The sequence below is a fragment of the Anabrus simplex genome, chromosome 4 (assembly GCF_040414725.1).
Source record: "Anabrus simplex isolate iqAnaSimp1 chromosome 4, ASM4041472v1, whole genome shotgun sequence".
In the NCBI taxonomy this organism is placed as follows: Eukaryota; Metazoa; Arthropoda; class Insecta; order Orthoptera; family Tettigoniidae; genus Anabrus; species Anabrus simplex.
In genome coordinates this window covers 130,244,329-130,259,212 of record NC_090268.1, presented here as the reverse complement: position 1 = coordinate 130,259,212, position 14,884 = coordinate 130,244,329, and the positions used below count along the sequence as shown (strand labels likewise).

Here is a 14,884-nt window from a genome sequence, read left to right as displayed (position 1 = left end):
ACTGTAGGGTTGCACAATATTCCATGAGAAATAAAAGAGTATAACTTGAAAAATAAATCACAACAATAACTGGAGGTTTGGCAATTTTAGCCATGTCTGGTCCATTCCTCCAGCTTGGGGACTGAGTATTAATGTTTGTCTTAATACACATCTTTCAATTCACACGCAGCCCACCAGACTACCAATCACCACCACATAAATACATCCCTACATATAGGGTTGGATTGAGGAATGGCATCTAGTCATAAAATTGAGCTTAACCTATACATAGTAACGACTCCAAGTAACTTGGATCAGGCCACAAAGAAGAATAAGAATTTCACATAACAAAGTATAAGGAACTTGCCAATACCCAAGGGGAGAAAAGGCGCATATTACAGAAGTCTTTGAGACGTTTCACTCCGATTTTATTCCAAGCCATGCTGGTAGCTAAACTAGTATACATTCCAAAAATGAAAAGCGCACATGCCCGAATTATAATTAAGACTGTTTCATAATGTTGAAGGTGATGAAAATACATGTGGAGATGCACTGTGCAGCAAATCATGGCTGAGGTATATGACTGTTAGGTTCTTCGGTCTATCAAAACTAATTTATGAATAAATGACATGTTTTATTACTGAAAGAACATTGTCAGATTCTATTAAATCACACACATTTTTATATATAAAACTTATGAATTGATTAACATTATTAAGAAGTGTAAACCATGTATGTTCAACCTGTGTCAACTCTTCTAAACAAAATTAAAAAATAAAACTATTTAAAAGTAATAATCAGGAGGTCAAATGGAATGTTGGTTTTCTCAGAAATGTCATTTAGGTTATAGTTTGAGTTGAAATATTGATCTAAATGTATGAAACAGTTTTCTGTCATATCGAGTAGGGGGCCTTTGTTTAATGTTGGATTTCCATAACTTACTTTATGTTGGAAAATTATGGTTGTAGTCTTGCATGAGTTGACCTACTGCTGAGAATTTGTTGTATCTTAGGGCATAAATATGTTCTGAATGTCTTGTGATGAAACTCCTTCCAGTTTGTCTAATATATAAAAAAAATTGCAATTATTACTCTTGATTCTATAAACTCCTGATTTTGAGAAACTATTAATTATTATTTTAAAATTTTTTAATTTAACTAAACTAAAATCAATTTTCCATTCTATTCATGGCACCTCTCCTCAGCGTTTACTCCTATTCCCTCATCCCTCAGCCCGTCCTTAATCAGCCCCTCCGTTCTCGTTTTTTCCACCTTCCTTCCCCAATTATCTCCGAACTGTCCTACTTATTTTCTCTTTCCTTACCTTCCTTATTCATGCTTCATTTCACATAAATTATACAATACGTCCAACACTTCACACTGCAAATTGATTCACATATTACATATTTTATTACCTTTTCTATTTGTTTTCTTCCCGCATTTCCATTCCCTCTTTTTCCCCCTTCCATTCCCAATTTCTCTCCAAAATTTCCCCTCCCTTTCTTTTTCTTCCTTTATCTTGCTTCCTGTCACATAAGCTATTCAATACGTCCAACACTTAGTAACGCAAGGCGAGTCACATATTACATATTTTCTTTTATAAATATTTTTCTATTTTTCCTCTTTTTTCATTACCATTTTATTAATTTGGCTTTTAATACTGTTTACAACTTTATTCATTTCATTTATTTCCACACTGAACTGCGAATCTTCTCCACCATTTGAATTTTTTAAAACTTTTTAAACTTTCAAACGCTATTTTCACTTTCAGTTTTTTCAGGACTTTAATCTCTTTTAATGACTTCTATTTACCATCTTTTTACACTGTTCACTGCATGTTCGTGGATTGTTTTCTACTACTACTACCGTTGATGATTTGCAGCTTTTAGAAATCCGTATCGTGTGATACGTAATTCTCAAGGATCTTCGTTATCCTTCAACGACAACTATATGCACTGATGTATCCATTTTTAAACATAATCTGAAACTTCGATCACCAATGAGACCTTACCTGAAATACGTCCAACACATCGCAGCGCAACTATCAGAACTTCATAAGGAGTGATATATACAAATCTCAAGAATCTTCAATGCCCAAATTATTCTTCTTAAATTCTTCCTTCAAAAGATAAGTGCATTAATTTATGCATTTTATGCATTATCCAAACCTTTTACAACAATTTTGACTTTTTCACGTTTACAGTATTTTCATGACTTTATTACAATTTCTATGAATTATCAAATGCATTGGGCAACTCGTGATTTGACTGATGATGACCTTAAAATATAGGTCAAAACTAGGTCCAATAAATGTTTCTTCCATAATGTAACCCACATTACTTAATTTTGTATTGAGAAGGTGGAAATATTTTACTCTTAATTTTTAATTGTAGCAGTTTAACAGCACACTAAAACATCAAACGTTTTCGGCGATGCAAGGATGGGAAAGGCAGCAGACATTGCCTTAATTAGGGTACAACCCCGCCTTTGCCTAGTGTGAGAAAGGGAAACTATAGAAAACCATCTTCAGGGCTGCCAACAGTGGGATTCGAACCCACCATCTTCTCAATGCAAGTTCACAGCTATGTGACCCTACCTATGTGGTCAACTCACTCACAGTGTCCACAGAAATGTTCTCTCAAGTTTCCCTGACTTTCCCTGACCTACTAAGAAAAATTTTACTGACACAAGAAAACTGAGTGACAAGTTAATTCACCGAACAGCATGTTTTACACGGAAGAAAAATGGAAATTCCAGCCACCACCATTTCCATAGTGGGCCTAAGTCTCCCTCCACTTCCTTTTTTTACAATTATTTGTGGAAAAACAATTACATTAATGGCACTTTATTACATACATACATACATACATACATTATCATTATAGACTGTTATGCCTTTCAGCGTACAGTCTGCAAGCCTCTGAGAATTTACTAAACGTCGCCACAATCCTCGATTTGCAACTAGCGTTGTGGCCTCATTTAGTTCTATACCTCCTAACTTTAAATCGTTAGAAACCGAGTCTAACCATCACCGTCTTGGTCTACCTCTACCTCTCTTACCCTCCATAGTGGAGACCATTATTCTCCTAGGTAACCTATCCCTCTCCATTCGCCTCACCTAACCCCACCACCGAAGCCGGTTTATGTGTACAGCTTCATCCATCGAGTTAATTCCTAAATTAGCCTTTATCTCCTCATTCCGAGTACCCTCATGCCATTGTTCCCACCTGTTTGTACCAGCAATTATTCTTGCTACTTTCATGTCTGTTACTTCTAACTTATGAATAAGATATCCTGAGTCCACCCAGCTTTCGCTCCCGTAAAACAAAGTTGGTCTGAAAACAGACCGATGTAAAGATAGTTTCGTCTGGGAGCTGACTTCCTTCTTACAGAATACTGCTGATCGCAACTGCGAGCTCACTGCATTAGCTTTACTACACCTTGATTCAATCTCACTTACTATATTACCATCCTGGGAGAACACACAACCTAAATACTTGAAATTATCGACCTGTTCTAGCTTTGTATCACCAATCTGACATTCAATTCTGTTGAACTTATTACCTACTGACATCAATTTAGTCTTCGAGAGGCTAATTTTCATACCATACTCATTGCACCTATTTTGAAGTTCCAAGATATTAGACTGCAGGCTTTCGGCACAGTCTGCCATTAAGACCAAATCGTCAGCATAGGCCAAACTGCTTACTACATTTCCACCTAACTGAATCCCTCCCTGCCATTTTATACCTTTCAGCAGATGATCCATGTAAACTACGAACAGCAAAGGTGAAAGATTACAGCCTTGTCTAACTCCTGTAAGTACTCTGAACCAAGAACTCATTCTACCATCAATTCTCACTGAAGCCCAATTGCCAACATAAATGCCTCTGATTGATTTTAATAATCTACCTTTAATTCCATAGTCCCCCAGTATAGTGAACATCTTTTCCCTCGGTACCCTGTCATATGCTTTCTCTAGATCTACAAAACATTAACAAAACTCCCTATTCCTCTCGTAGCATTTTTCACTTACCTGGTGCATACTGAAAATCTGATCCTGACAGCCTCTCTGTGGTCTGAAACCACACTGGTTTTCATCCAACTTCCTTTCAACAACTGATCGCACCCTCCCTTCCAAGATGCCAGTGAATACTTTGCCTGGTATACTAATCAATGAGATACCTCGATAGTTGTTGCAATCCTTCCTGTTCCCTTGCTTACAGATAGGTTCAATTACTGCTTTTGTCCAATCTGAAGGTACCTTACCAACACTCCACGCTAATTTTACTACTCTATGAAGCCATTTCATCCCTGCCTTCCCACTATACTTCACCATTTCAGGTCTAATTTCATCTATTCCTGCTGCCTTATGACAATGGAGTTTATTTACTATCCTTTCCACTTCCTCAAGCATAATTCCACCAACATCATTTTCCTCCTCCCCATGAGCTTGGCTGTTTGCAACACCACCAGGATGATTTCCTTTTACATTGAGAAGATGTTCAAAATATTCCCTCCACCTCTCCAGTGATTCCCTGGGATCTATTATGAGTTCACCTGAATTACTCAAAACACTGTTCATTTCCTTTTTCCCTCCCTTCCTAAGATTCTTTATTACTGTCCAGAAAGGTTTCCCTGCTGCTTGACCTAGCCTTTCCAGGTTATTACTAAAATCTTCCCATGACTTCTTTTTGGATTCCAGAACTATTTGTTTCGCTCTGTTTCTTTCATCTACGTACAAATCCCTGTCTGCCTCGGCCCTTGTTTGGAGCCATTTTTGATAAGCCTTCTTTTTACGTTTACAGGCTGCTCTCATTTCATCATTCCACCAAGATGTTTGCCTTTTCCCATCTTTACACACAGTTGTTCCTAGGCATTCCCTTGCTGTTTCCACTACAGCATCCCTGTATGCCACCCATCCACTTTCTCTATCCTGAACCTGCTTACTGTCTACTGTTCGAAACTTCTCACTAATCATATCCATGTACTTCTGTCTAATTTCCTCATCCTGGAGATTTTCTACCCTTATTCGTTTGCAGACAGATTTCACTTTCTCTACCCTAGGCCTAGAGATACTTAGTTCACTACAGATCAGATAGTGGTCTGTATCATCGAAAAAACCCTGGAAAACTCTCACATTCCTAACAGATTTCCTGAATTCAAAGTCTGTTAAGATATAGTCTATTATGGATCTGGTACCCCTAGCCTCCCATGTGTAGCGGTGAGTAGCCTTATGCTTGAAGAATGTATTCATAACAGCTAAACCCATACTAGCACAGAAGTCCAGCAAACGCTTACCATTCCCATTAGCTTCCATATCTTCCCCACATTTACCAATCACCCTTTCATATCCTTCAGTTCTATTCCCAACTCTCACATTGAAATCGCCCATTAGCACTATTCTATCCTTGCTGTTGACCCTGACCACGATGTCACTCAATGCTTCATAAAGCTTGTCAACTTCATCCTCATCTGCACCCTCACATGGTGAATACACGGACACAATTCTTGTCCTAATTCCTCCACCTGACAAATCTACCCACATCATTCGCTCATTTACGTGCCTAACAGAAACTATGTTGCGTGCAATGGTATTCCTGATAAAGAGCCCTACCCCAGACTCTGCCCTTCCCTTTCTAACACCCGTCAAGTACACTTTATCATCTCCTATCTCTTCCTCATTATCTCCCCTTACCCGAATATCAATTACTCCTAGCACATCCAAATGCATCCTCTTTGCTGACTCAGCCAGTTCTACCTTCTTTCTTCCATAAGCCCCATTAATATTGATAGATCCCCATCGAATTCCATTTCGTTCGCCAAGTTGTTTCCAAGGAGTCCCTCGCCTGTCAAATGGGAGTGGGACTCCATTACTCCCATAGGTCCAAGGCTTGCTTAAAATGTTCTGAGCTCGGTAAATTCATGAAGCAGGATGCTACCCTACTTGCACATAGTCCAAGTGAGGATCTCTCTTCTAAAGGGTTATGGACCACCGGTGAATTGTATAGTCCTAGCCGCCTGAGCACAAGGAGGGCCACGACTAAGAATATGTCCAAGATGCCCACTCCCATTCCATAGCAACTGGTATCCAGACTCTCATGACCACTTACTAGGCCACTCAGCCGCTGCCCATGGTTCACGAACTAGGACGTGACTACAGTAACCCACAAACATGAACCATTGGCACTTTATTATTAAACAAATTGTTTAAAGGTTGATGGCACTTTATATATAAACAAATTGTTTAAAGGTAACATGTAGGCCTAACATATACCTTTATCTTATCATTTCAAAGGAACAAAATACAACTAACTTATTAATAGAGAAATTCAAACATGAAAATAAAATTATTTTACCACAGCTATCTAATATGCAGATTTAAAGCACTCTTGAGATCAAAAGCAATTAACTTGTGTTTCTAATGTAGGTGAATATAATGAATTCCAATTAGTCTAGATCTATATTCAAAACAGTTTTCAAATTTGAAGACAAATCAGTCAGAAAAGATAGGAATGAAAAATAAAAGTTTGCACTAATCGAAAAGATTACTGTTTTTTGTTTTGTTTTATGTTTTCTAGAACTATTTTCTTCCTTTCAATTTCAGCATCCTGCTTGTCTCTTTCAATTTTCAACCTCTTCTGCTTTTCCTCCAAATCTTTCAATTGTAATTCAATTTTCCTTTTCTCCATTTACTTCTTTTCCTCTTCTGATTGATTTTATTTTTTTTTATTTTCTAGGTATGACTGATACCTTCTTCTTGAAGCTCAGATAAAGGTCAGCATACTTCTATTGATAGTAACATTCCTCAAACCACCAATGTGTTTCATACTATCAAAAATTATTCTCTTGTAAAAGATTTTCAACTCGTAAATGTTTATTGACAGAAAAGCCTGTCTCAACAAATGTATTACTATGGGATAAAATGAAGCAAAGTTTTATTACAGACAACAGATCTTCATATTTCTCATCTTCTCCTAAATTATTGTAGCAAAATTCATCCAATCCAAAGTCATCCGTTCTTTTAGAAATGAAGTAATTAATTTTCTGTTGATTCCTGCAGTTTTGAGCTTCCTCGGTTAGCAGACAGAACTGTCGTTTGGCCTTTTCAGCACTTTTATCACATATTCTTGTATGGCTGTACAAGTTTTCAAGAACAACATCAATCCTTTTCATTGCCAAACTGGATTTGAGCAATATCATATTAGGGTCTAGGGCAGTGATACTCCTTGCTAAATGTGATTTTAGAGGACTTCTCTGAGTTTTTCTAACATGGTGATCAGGAGATTTTTGAGCTCATTCTTACAAGTAACTTTTTCCTTTTCAGAACTTTTAACTTGTGTGAGTAAGCTCATGGCAGCATAACCAATACCCACTTTTTCTACTGAAAGTAGATTGGCACTCTCTTGTAAGTCTAAATATTTTAACTTTTAGGAAGTACTTGCTTCAGCTATCTTTTCAGACTTAACAAATATCATCACTATGTTTTTCATAAGTTCTTCAAGTGACGTAAAAAGGTAAGGCACCATAGGTTTCTGACTTTGAAATCTTTGGAGGAAAGATTCAACATCTGACAAAATACTTCTAAACGCATTTAATCTTGCCTTAAGTAGTGGATTCTTCACAGCTTCTCTAAGGTATTCAAGGTTTTTGTCTTGTTTTTTTCAGTGTACTCTTTCACAAATTTGCCAATGGGATCATACATTTTAAAAGCTTGATCAACACAGCGTCCATTTTCCAACCATCTTATTGCAGTGAACTTGTAAGGAAATGCGGTGCTTGTTGTTATGTCTGTATATTTAGCACATCAAGCAGGGCTATCTTTAAAAAGACTGTACAGAGACCTGAAAAAAATGAAAAAGGTCCCAGTCAATTTTGGAGATTCCAGTTTTCATGCCTCCATTCACTGTATACAAACTGTATAAGCCTATATCAAGAAGAGATTTGCCCTCTGGTTTAGCCCTTGCAGACTATTTTCAAGTTTTTTAACAAAACTGAGATGAACATTCGGCCCATCCATTGAGACTTGCAAAATATTTCCGAAAGATAAGAAGAGTCCATGTTCAAACCCATCTACTAAGTGATCCGCAGTTGCCCTACCTAAAAATATACTATTCCATTACCTTATTGCAACTTTTTGAAGATTTACAACCCAAAACCTTACACACAAGTTCATTTGTCCTCTTTGGACAAATTTGATTAACAATTCATCTGAACAAACAAAGTAGTCAGAGCACTGTTTTAAGTCATTCTGACAACTTTCTTCAAAATATGGAGCTAATCCATTATTTATAACATAGGAAGACTTAGTCTTGCCCATCATTAAGTTTTGAGCAATTTTACTGTCTGGAAGTGGTGGTGGTAAAGTCTTTAAACTCATCTGACTTGTTCCTGACACTGCTAATTCCTTTGTAGCTGTGGATGTAGTGCTAACTCTTGGCTGCGTATTTTAAAGTGGAGATGGAGTAGAGGTATTCTTTGCAGAGAAAGAAACCGTCGCCTGGGAAGACTTAGCTTTCATGTATTTTATATGAGTAGGTCCTTTAGCATGAGAACTGACTGCTTGTTTATCCATATTACTAAGTTTGAACGATTTACAATACACTACACAATATGCTGAAGTTGCATCATTTACCAATATGTCCAACCAACTACTCATGTCGGGAAACACTTAACTATCTAGCCAAAGTTTATTAAATGTATACTGCTTGTTAGCCATTGTCATGAGTTTCAAGGAAAAATCCTAGAACTGACATAAAAAAGAATAACATAAAAATGGTTGAAAGAAATGACACAAGGGCACAACAAAAATTGCACAATTGTTATGCACTTCTTGAAAAAAAATCCTAAAAAAGAAATGCTACAATAGCCTGGGTTACAGCAGACTACAGCCTAAAAATATCCCCTCAAATCCATCATTGTGGAAGATCTCCCTGACTTTCCAGATTTTTGTCCATTTCCCTGGCTTTCTCTGACCAAGATTTTTCCCCCTGACTTTCCCTGACTTTCCAGGATGTGGACAATATGTCACTTGTTGAGTGATTTAAGGGCAGAGGAATCAACATTGACAGAGTGTTCGAAGGACGGAGTGAGTGGGGGGCATTAGGACACTGCCCTACCCAGAGATAATCTGAAACAGGGAATGGATGATGATGATGATGATGATGATGATATGTAAGCCTACTGCATACTCTATATTCAGCTTTTCGATGCAGTTTTTAATTTTATAAAGGGAAGGAAGACTACCAACCCTGACTGTATGTTTACCTTCACTACTGATTTTCTTCTGAGAATTCTGAACTGCAGTCTCTTCCAATATAAGAATGGACAGCATCGCCTGACACAGTTTCAAAGCGTTATCTTTGATATCAGGGTTAGCAAATCTGTCATAACATGTTGTCAAGCGACTAGCATGGCAACCAGGAGAAAGTGAAGCATAAAACTCCGGAAATCCTGGGCTAGATAGTGTTTCATCCTTTTCGTCTTCATCAGTGTATGAATTGGTCATCACATCCCAGCCCCACCTGCAAAAAAAGAACTATACCACTCAACTTATAATCATTTGGACAGAGTACAGCTGTATGTTGGGAAATAAATCCCTTAACACAACCATACTTTTATAGAATAGACACTCTCACGTATCTTTTAGAGTCAAAATTCCAGAATTTGATAATCTATGTATTTTGACATTTTGTAATTTTCTTATTTTGATAGAGACATAAATTCAAAAACAAGTTGGTCTATTGTTGTATGTTTTTTTATATATTTTATCCAAAATTATAATATACAGAAGAGTCCAACATATTCATAACAGAAAGCCTGGATGTGTTAACTCATTTATAAGCAAGGAATAGAACTGAGGTGCCTAGTATCAAACATGGACAAAAGCCATTTTGTTAATTTTTCAGTAGAGCCACATTTTTGTTTCTCTATGTTAACCTCCCGATATGAGTGTGAAACTTTTTGTGTGCCATATTGCCAGATCTATGAACAAGAAGACCATTGTCGAGACTTAAGAATTTCATTCTAAGGCAATGTAAAACACGTTCAAATATGACTATGTCCATTTTTGAAACTAAGATTGACTTTTGTCCGATTTTGATACAAACATCTATGTAATTGTCCACTTTTGAAACAAACTATCCCAATATTTTGAAACAAAGTTGCGGGATGGCATGATAGTAAACTTCTGTTTTAAAAGAAATGTAATGAAAATATGAAAGAAATAAGTTTAATCTTGTACTTTGTTAACAACTAACATGATATTCATCTGAACTTATTGTGGTCGTCATCTTCTTCAGGACTTCCTCAGCGAGTCCAAAAGTCCTATCTGACGGCAAATGTGAGTTTCCAATAACTGGAAATATCAGTTCTCATTTCTTTGCCTCATTCTCCAGCCACTTATAAACAGACATTGTCAGAGCGCAGCTTGCTTTGAAATGTGCCTGTTACAACAGACAGTTTGTAACAGTAAAGTTGTCTGGAATAATAAGCCGACTGATCACTTAATTTTGGCAAAGCAAGGTTCTTTTGGCAATCATAGGACATTAAAAGACAGCTCTCTTCTTTTTTCTTCAGTTGTCGATAAAAATTCTCTACTTGTTTTTTGTGGATAGTTCTCTTCAAAATTAAGGTTGTTCTTTCCTCTTCATTCTTTTCAAACTTAATACATTGCTCTAGTTCCAAGCATGTAGTGCACTCATCTGTGCATGGAGTAGAAAACCCGAAATTTAACCTGGTATTAAAAATGTGCCTAAAGTAAGCTCCCTTTACTTGTACTTCCACTTGAGGTGGACACTCCGAAACATTGCCTTACATATTAAACGAAAATATTTTCCCTAATACTTATGTTATAAGTAAAACACTGAAAAAACATGAGTATTAAACTTCCAAGCACGCATCGACAAGAGAATGTAAACAAATGGTCGCCAAGCCAGTTTGATGTCACTTGTAGCAATCTGATTGGCTGAAACGGTCATGTCCGTTTTTGATAGAAACTTTGTTTGGAGGTGTCTGATTATGAAAGAAACTGCATTTTTCTTTGTTAAAAATAAAGTACAAATATTCGTTTATGAAAGACAGAGAGAGCATTAAAAATACTATAATTTTATATTCTTAACTCAATTTTGATATGGGTGGCGCATGTCCGTGTTTGATATTAGGCACCTCAACTACTTTCCATCTGCTAACATATGGGTTGTTCTGAATGGAGGGACATTTTGAAAATGATGATGATGATGACGATGGTTGTTGTTGTTGTTGTTGTTGTTGTTTTTTAAAGGGGCCTAACAGCTAGATCATCAGCTCCTAATGGTACGAGGTGCAACGAAATAAGAAAGAAATTCCACCTGTCAATACTGTTTATTGTAAATGTAGACTTACATCAGTACCAGTTTCGACTCTATTTGGTCATCATCAGCTGACAAATCATAATATTACATCTATTAGGCATTGGTTTGTGTAATATGTAATATGTAAGATGTAATATTATGATTTGTCAGCTGATAATGACTAGAGTTGAAACCGATACCGACGTAAGTCTACATTTACAATAAACAGTAATGACAGGTGGAATTTCTTTCTTATCCATATATGTGTAATCAATCAATATGGACATGAAACTCATAAATAACGAGTGTAGTGATGACGACGAAACCGTAAATGGTGCTAAATATATCTGTAAATCATAGTGCTGAATCATTTTTTAAACTCACTCAAGACACAGCTCTTCAAATTGAAGACTTCAGTGTTAATACAAGGGTTAAATGCCATGTTGGGGTGCCCTCGAATGTTTTACAATTTGCTGCTTTTTTTTTTTATTTTCATGATTGCCAAATGGTTTCAAAAGTGAGACTAACAAGTACTATTAGACAAAATCCGTGAACGACTACATCTCCGAAAAATCTGAAATGAGAGACGTATCTGCTGGGGAAATGTATTTATACATTTATGGATAATAACAGGGCAAGTCAAGAAACCACTCTTGCATTTATACTGGAGCTCAGATGAACTTATCACCATGCCTCTATTTTCAAACACTATGAGTAGGAACAGTTTTTTGTTATACATCCATATCTGCATTTCAATGACAATGAGTCTGAACATTCAGAAAATGACAGGCTTCATTAAGTTAGACCTTTTGTAGACATGTTTGTGACATCTTCCCATAAGTGTTACACCCCCGGGCAAAACTTTCACTTGACGAGGCTTTAACTGGGTGGCGAGAACGCCTCAAGTTTAGGATATATAACCCGGGGAACTTGGTGAAATATGGCATACTGGTGATGATGGTGTGTGAGGCACAGACTGGGTACACGCATAATATAAAGATATACCAGTATATTGGAACAGGAATCAAACTAAAGGAAACAGTTCTTTCCCTTTGTGAACCCTACCTTGGTCTTGGTTACCACATTTATATGGATAATAATTACAAACGTGTTGATCTGGCTAGGAACCTTCATCAGCACAAAACAAGAATCTGTGGCACAATTAGAAAGAATAGAGGCTTGCCGAAAGATCTCAAAGAAGCAGTGCCATAATTGAAGACAGATGAGAGGGAGGCTCGCCGATCAGGTGATGTCCTCTCAGTTGCTTGGAAAGACAAATGGGCAGTAAATATCATATCCACTGTCCATGCCGATAACATGACCCCAGTGCAGTCACAGAGGGATGGGAGAAGTAGAGAGAAACCAGTATGTGTTGTAGAATATAACAAGTTTATGTTGACAGGTGTGACCAGTATAGGGCCTACTATCCATTTGCAAGGAAGACGGTGAAGTGGACAAAAAGAGTTTTTATGCATTTGATGCTCATGGGACTGTTCAATTAATTTATAATATTCAGGAATGTGAATACCACGACAAGGTAAACATTTAGGGAATACCTTCTGGACGTGGCTTGAGGTCTACTTGCTGATTGGCATTCGAAATCAGACATGAACAGTGTCAGTACCGAAGACCAGCAATCAGGAACTTCATTGTCCACAAGACCTCCAGCAAAGGACCCAGTATGGAGATTATCTGGTGACATGTCAAAGCACCAGATGAGCCCCATTTCCCCCAAATTTGAAGAAGAAGAAGAAGAAGAAGAAGAAGAAGAAGAAGAAGAAGAAGAAGAAGAAGAAGAAGAAGAAGAAGAAGAAGAAGAAGAAGAAGAACCCTACAAGACACTGCAGTGTGTGCCTGAAGAATGGAAAATGAGGGGAAAGCTGGTATCTCTGTTCACTTTGCAAGGTCACGCTGCACAAGGGGAACTGTTTTACAAAGTATCATACACTGAAGAATTATTACTGAGGTATGTAGAATATATGTTTGAAATTTTCCGTGCTTATTTGTGAAAGGGTTTTGAAAATAAAAAAAAATTTGTTTCACGCATGTAGTAACTATCAGTAGATTCTGAAAATGGCTGGGCTGCAGGGACCACAGGTTAGCAGAGTGACGAGACTGAAAGTGTTAAAATTTCTACAAAAAGGATATTACTGTACAATAACAAAAGGTATGTCCAACTCCTGGGAAATGCATTTTACCAGAGTGTGAGAAACTCAATATGAAAATAGGAAGTAACAATAAAGTGTAAAGGAGTGCTGTATAAGATGTTTTATTGCTCCATATTGACATCTTATCATCAAGTCAGAGAGCTTTTATTGGATGACAAAGTACCCAAGAGAACGAAATTAACATTATATAAACAGTATTTCATACCAATTGTAACATACGGACTAGAAACGCTGGTAACTAATAAGTAGGGCCCGGATTCATATGCACTAAAAACTCCAAAAATATGCATGCACATATATGCACTAAAAATGTTGAAAATATGCACACACAAAATACACTTTCAAACGCATTATTTAATTTTAACTCAAGTGTTAAATTGATAAACAGTTTAATTACTTGCAGAATGGTTGTATGCCAGTAGATTATAAACGCTTTTTAATGTTTTCAGGGGTCAGTGACTTTCTGTTGTCGGACAGAATTAATTTATATGTTGAAAATGATTGTTCTACATCGACAGACGTAACTGGGCAACACTTGTACACTGGCACTGACTGCTCGGAAAATTATTCTGGCGATGACTGTCTGATTCCAATTATGTAGTTGCTTAACTTCTTCAGTCCTGGGTTTGAGTCCAACATCAAACTGAGTTTCCTTTTAACTTTTTCTCCATTTTCACCAGGGACACAATTTAAAGAACTAATGGTGTTTTGAATTAACTGAAGGGATTTGTGTAGGAGTGCACCGCGAGTTTCTAGGCCCTTAATCGCCATCTAAAGTGATGAATAATGCACATGGATGAAACTCATATCTTTATATACAGTTTCAGATTGAAATGCACACTCTGATTCACAAACACACGCAGTATGACTATCATCAATACTTTTAACTATATCTTTTACTTCATTAAAGTTCTCCCGGTAGAATGATACTGCGGATAACCAAGTTCCCCATCTTCTGAGAACAGGTTCCGGCGGAAATAGCTGTTGCAAGTGACTAATCTCATGTTTCTAGGATTTTGGACATGATATATATATTATTTATTTTATATTTTAGTACTCTCTCTTCCATAATTTTAATGTATCTTCCTATTAAGCACATGTAATTAAGCCATGTATACGAAGATTTTATATTTTATGATTTTCTAATAGAATAAGTTTTAAGTTTGTCAAAAATGTTCTAATAGTTCTTAAGTCTTTATTTACGTAAATAACAATTATTTGAGATTCAGATTTGGCTGATGATGCTCTATAAGAGAGCGAAACATGTCCCATATATAACTTTTTTACTAATGAAGTTATTTTAAATGTAACAACATCATATCGTATTGAACAGGTGGATCATAATAAAACTTTATTATTGTATATGGAAATAGCTGTTGTGAAAAGGGTCATTATCTGTCTACCTGCT

At 36.7% G+C, this 14,884-nt stretch overlaps 1 protein-coding gene across 1 annotated transcript in view; it reads right to left on the bottom strand.

The window, feature by feature from the left end:
- LOC136871696 (NBAS subunit of NRZ tethering complex) overlaps window positions 1-14,884 on the bottom strand; it is a 297,103-nt gene that overhangs the window by 102,549 nt on the left and 179,670 nt on the right. Inside the window, exon 28 of the mRNA XM_068227188.1 lies at window positions 9,246-9,502. Coding sequence (XP_068083289.1) covers window positions 9,246-9,502 — 257 coding nt within the window. The remainder of the gene's footprint in view (window positions 1-9,245; window positions 9,503-14,884) is intronic.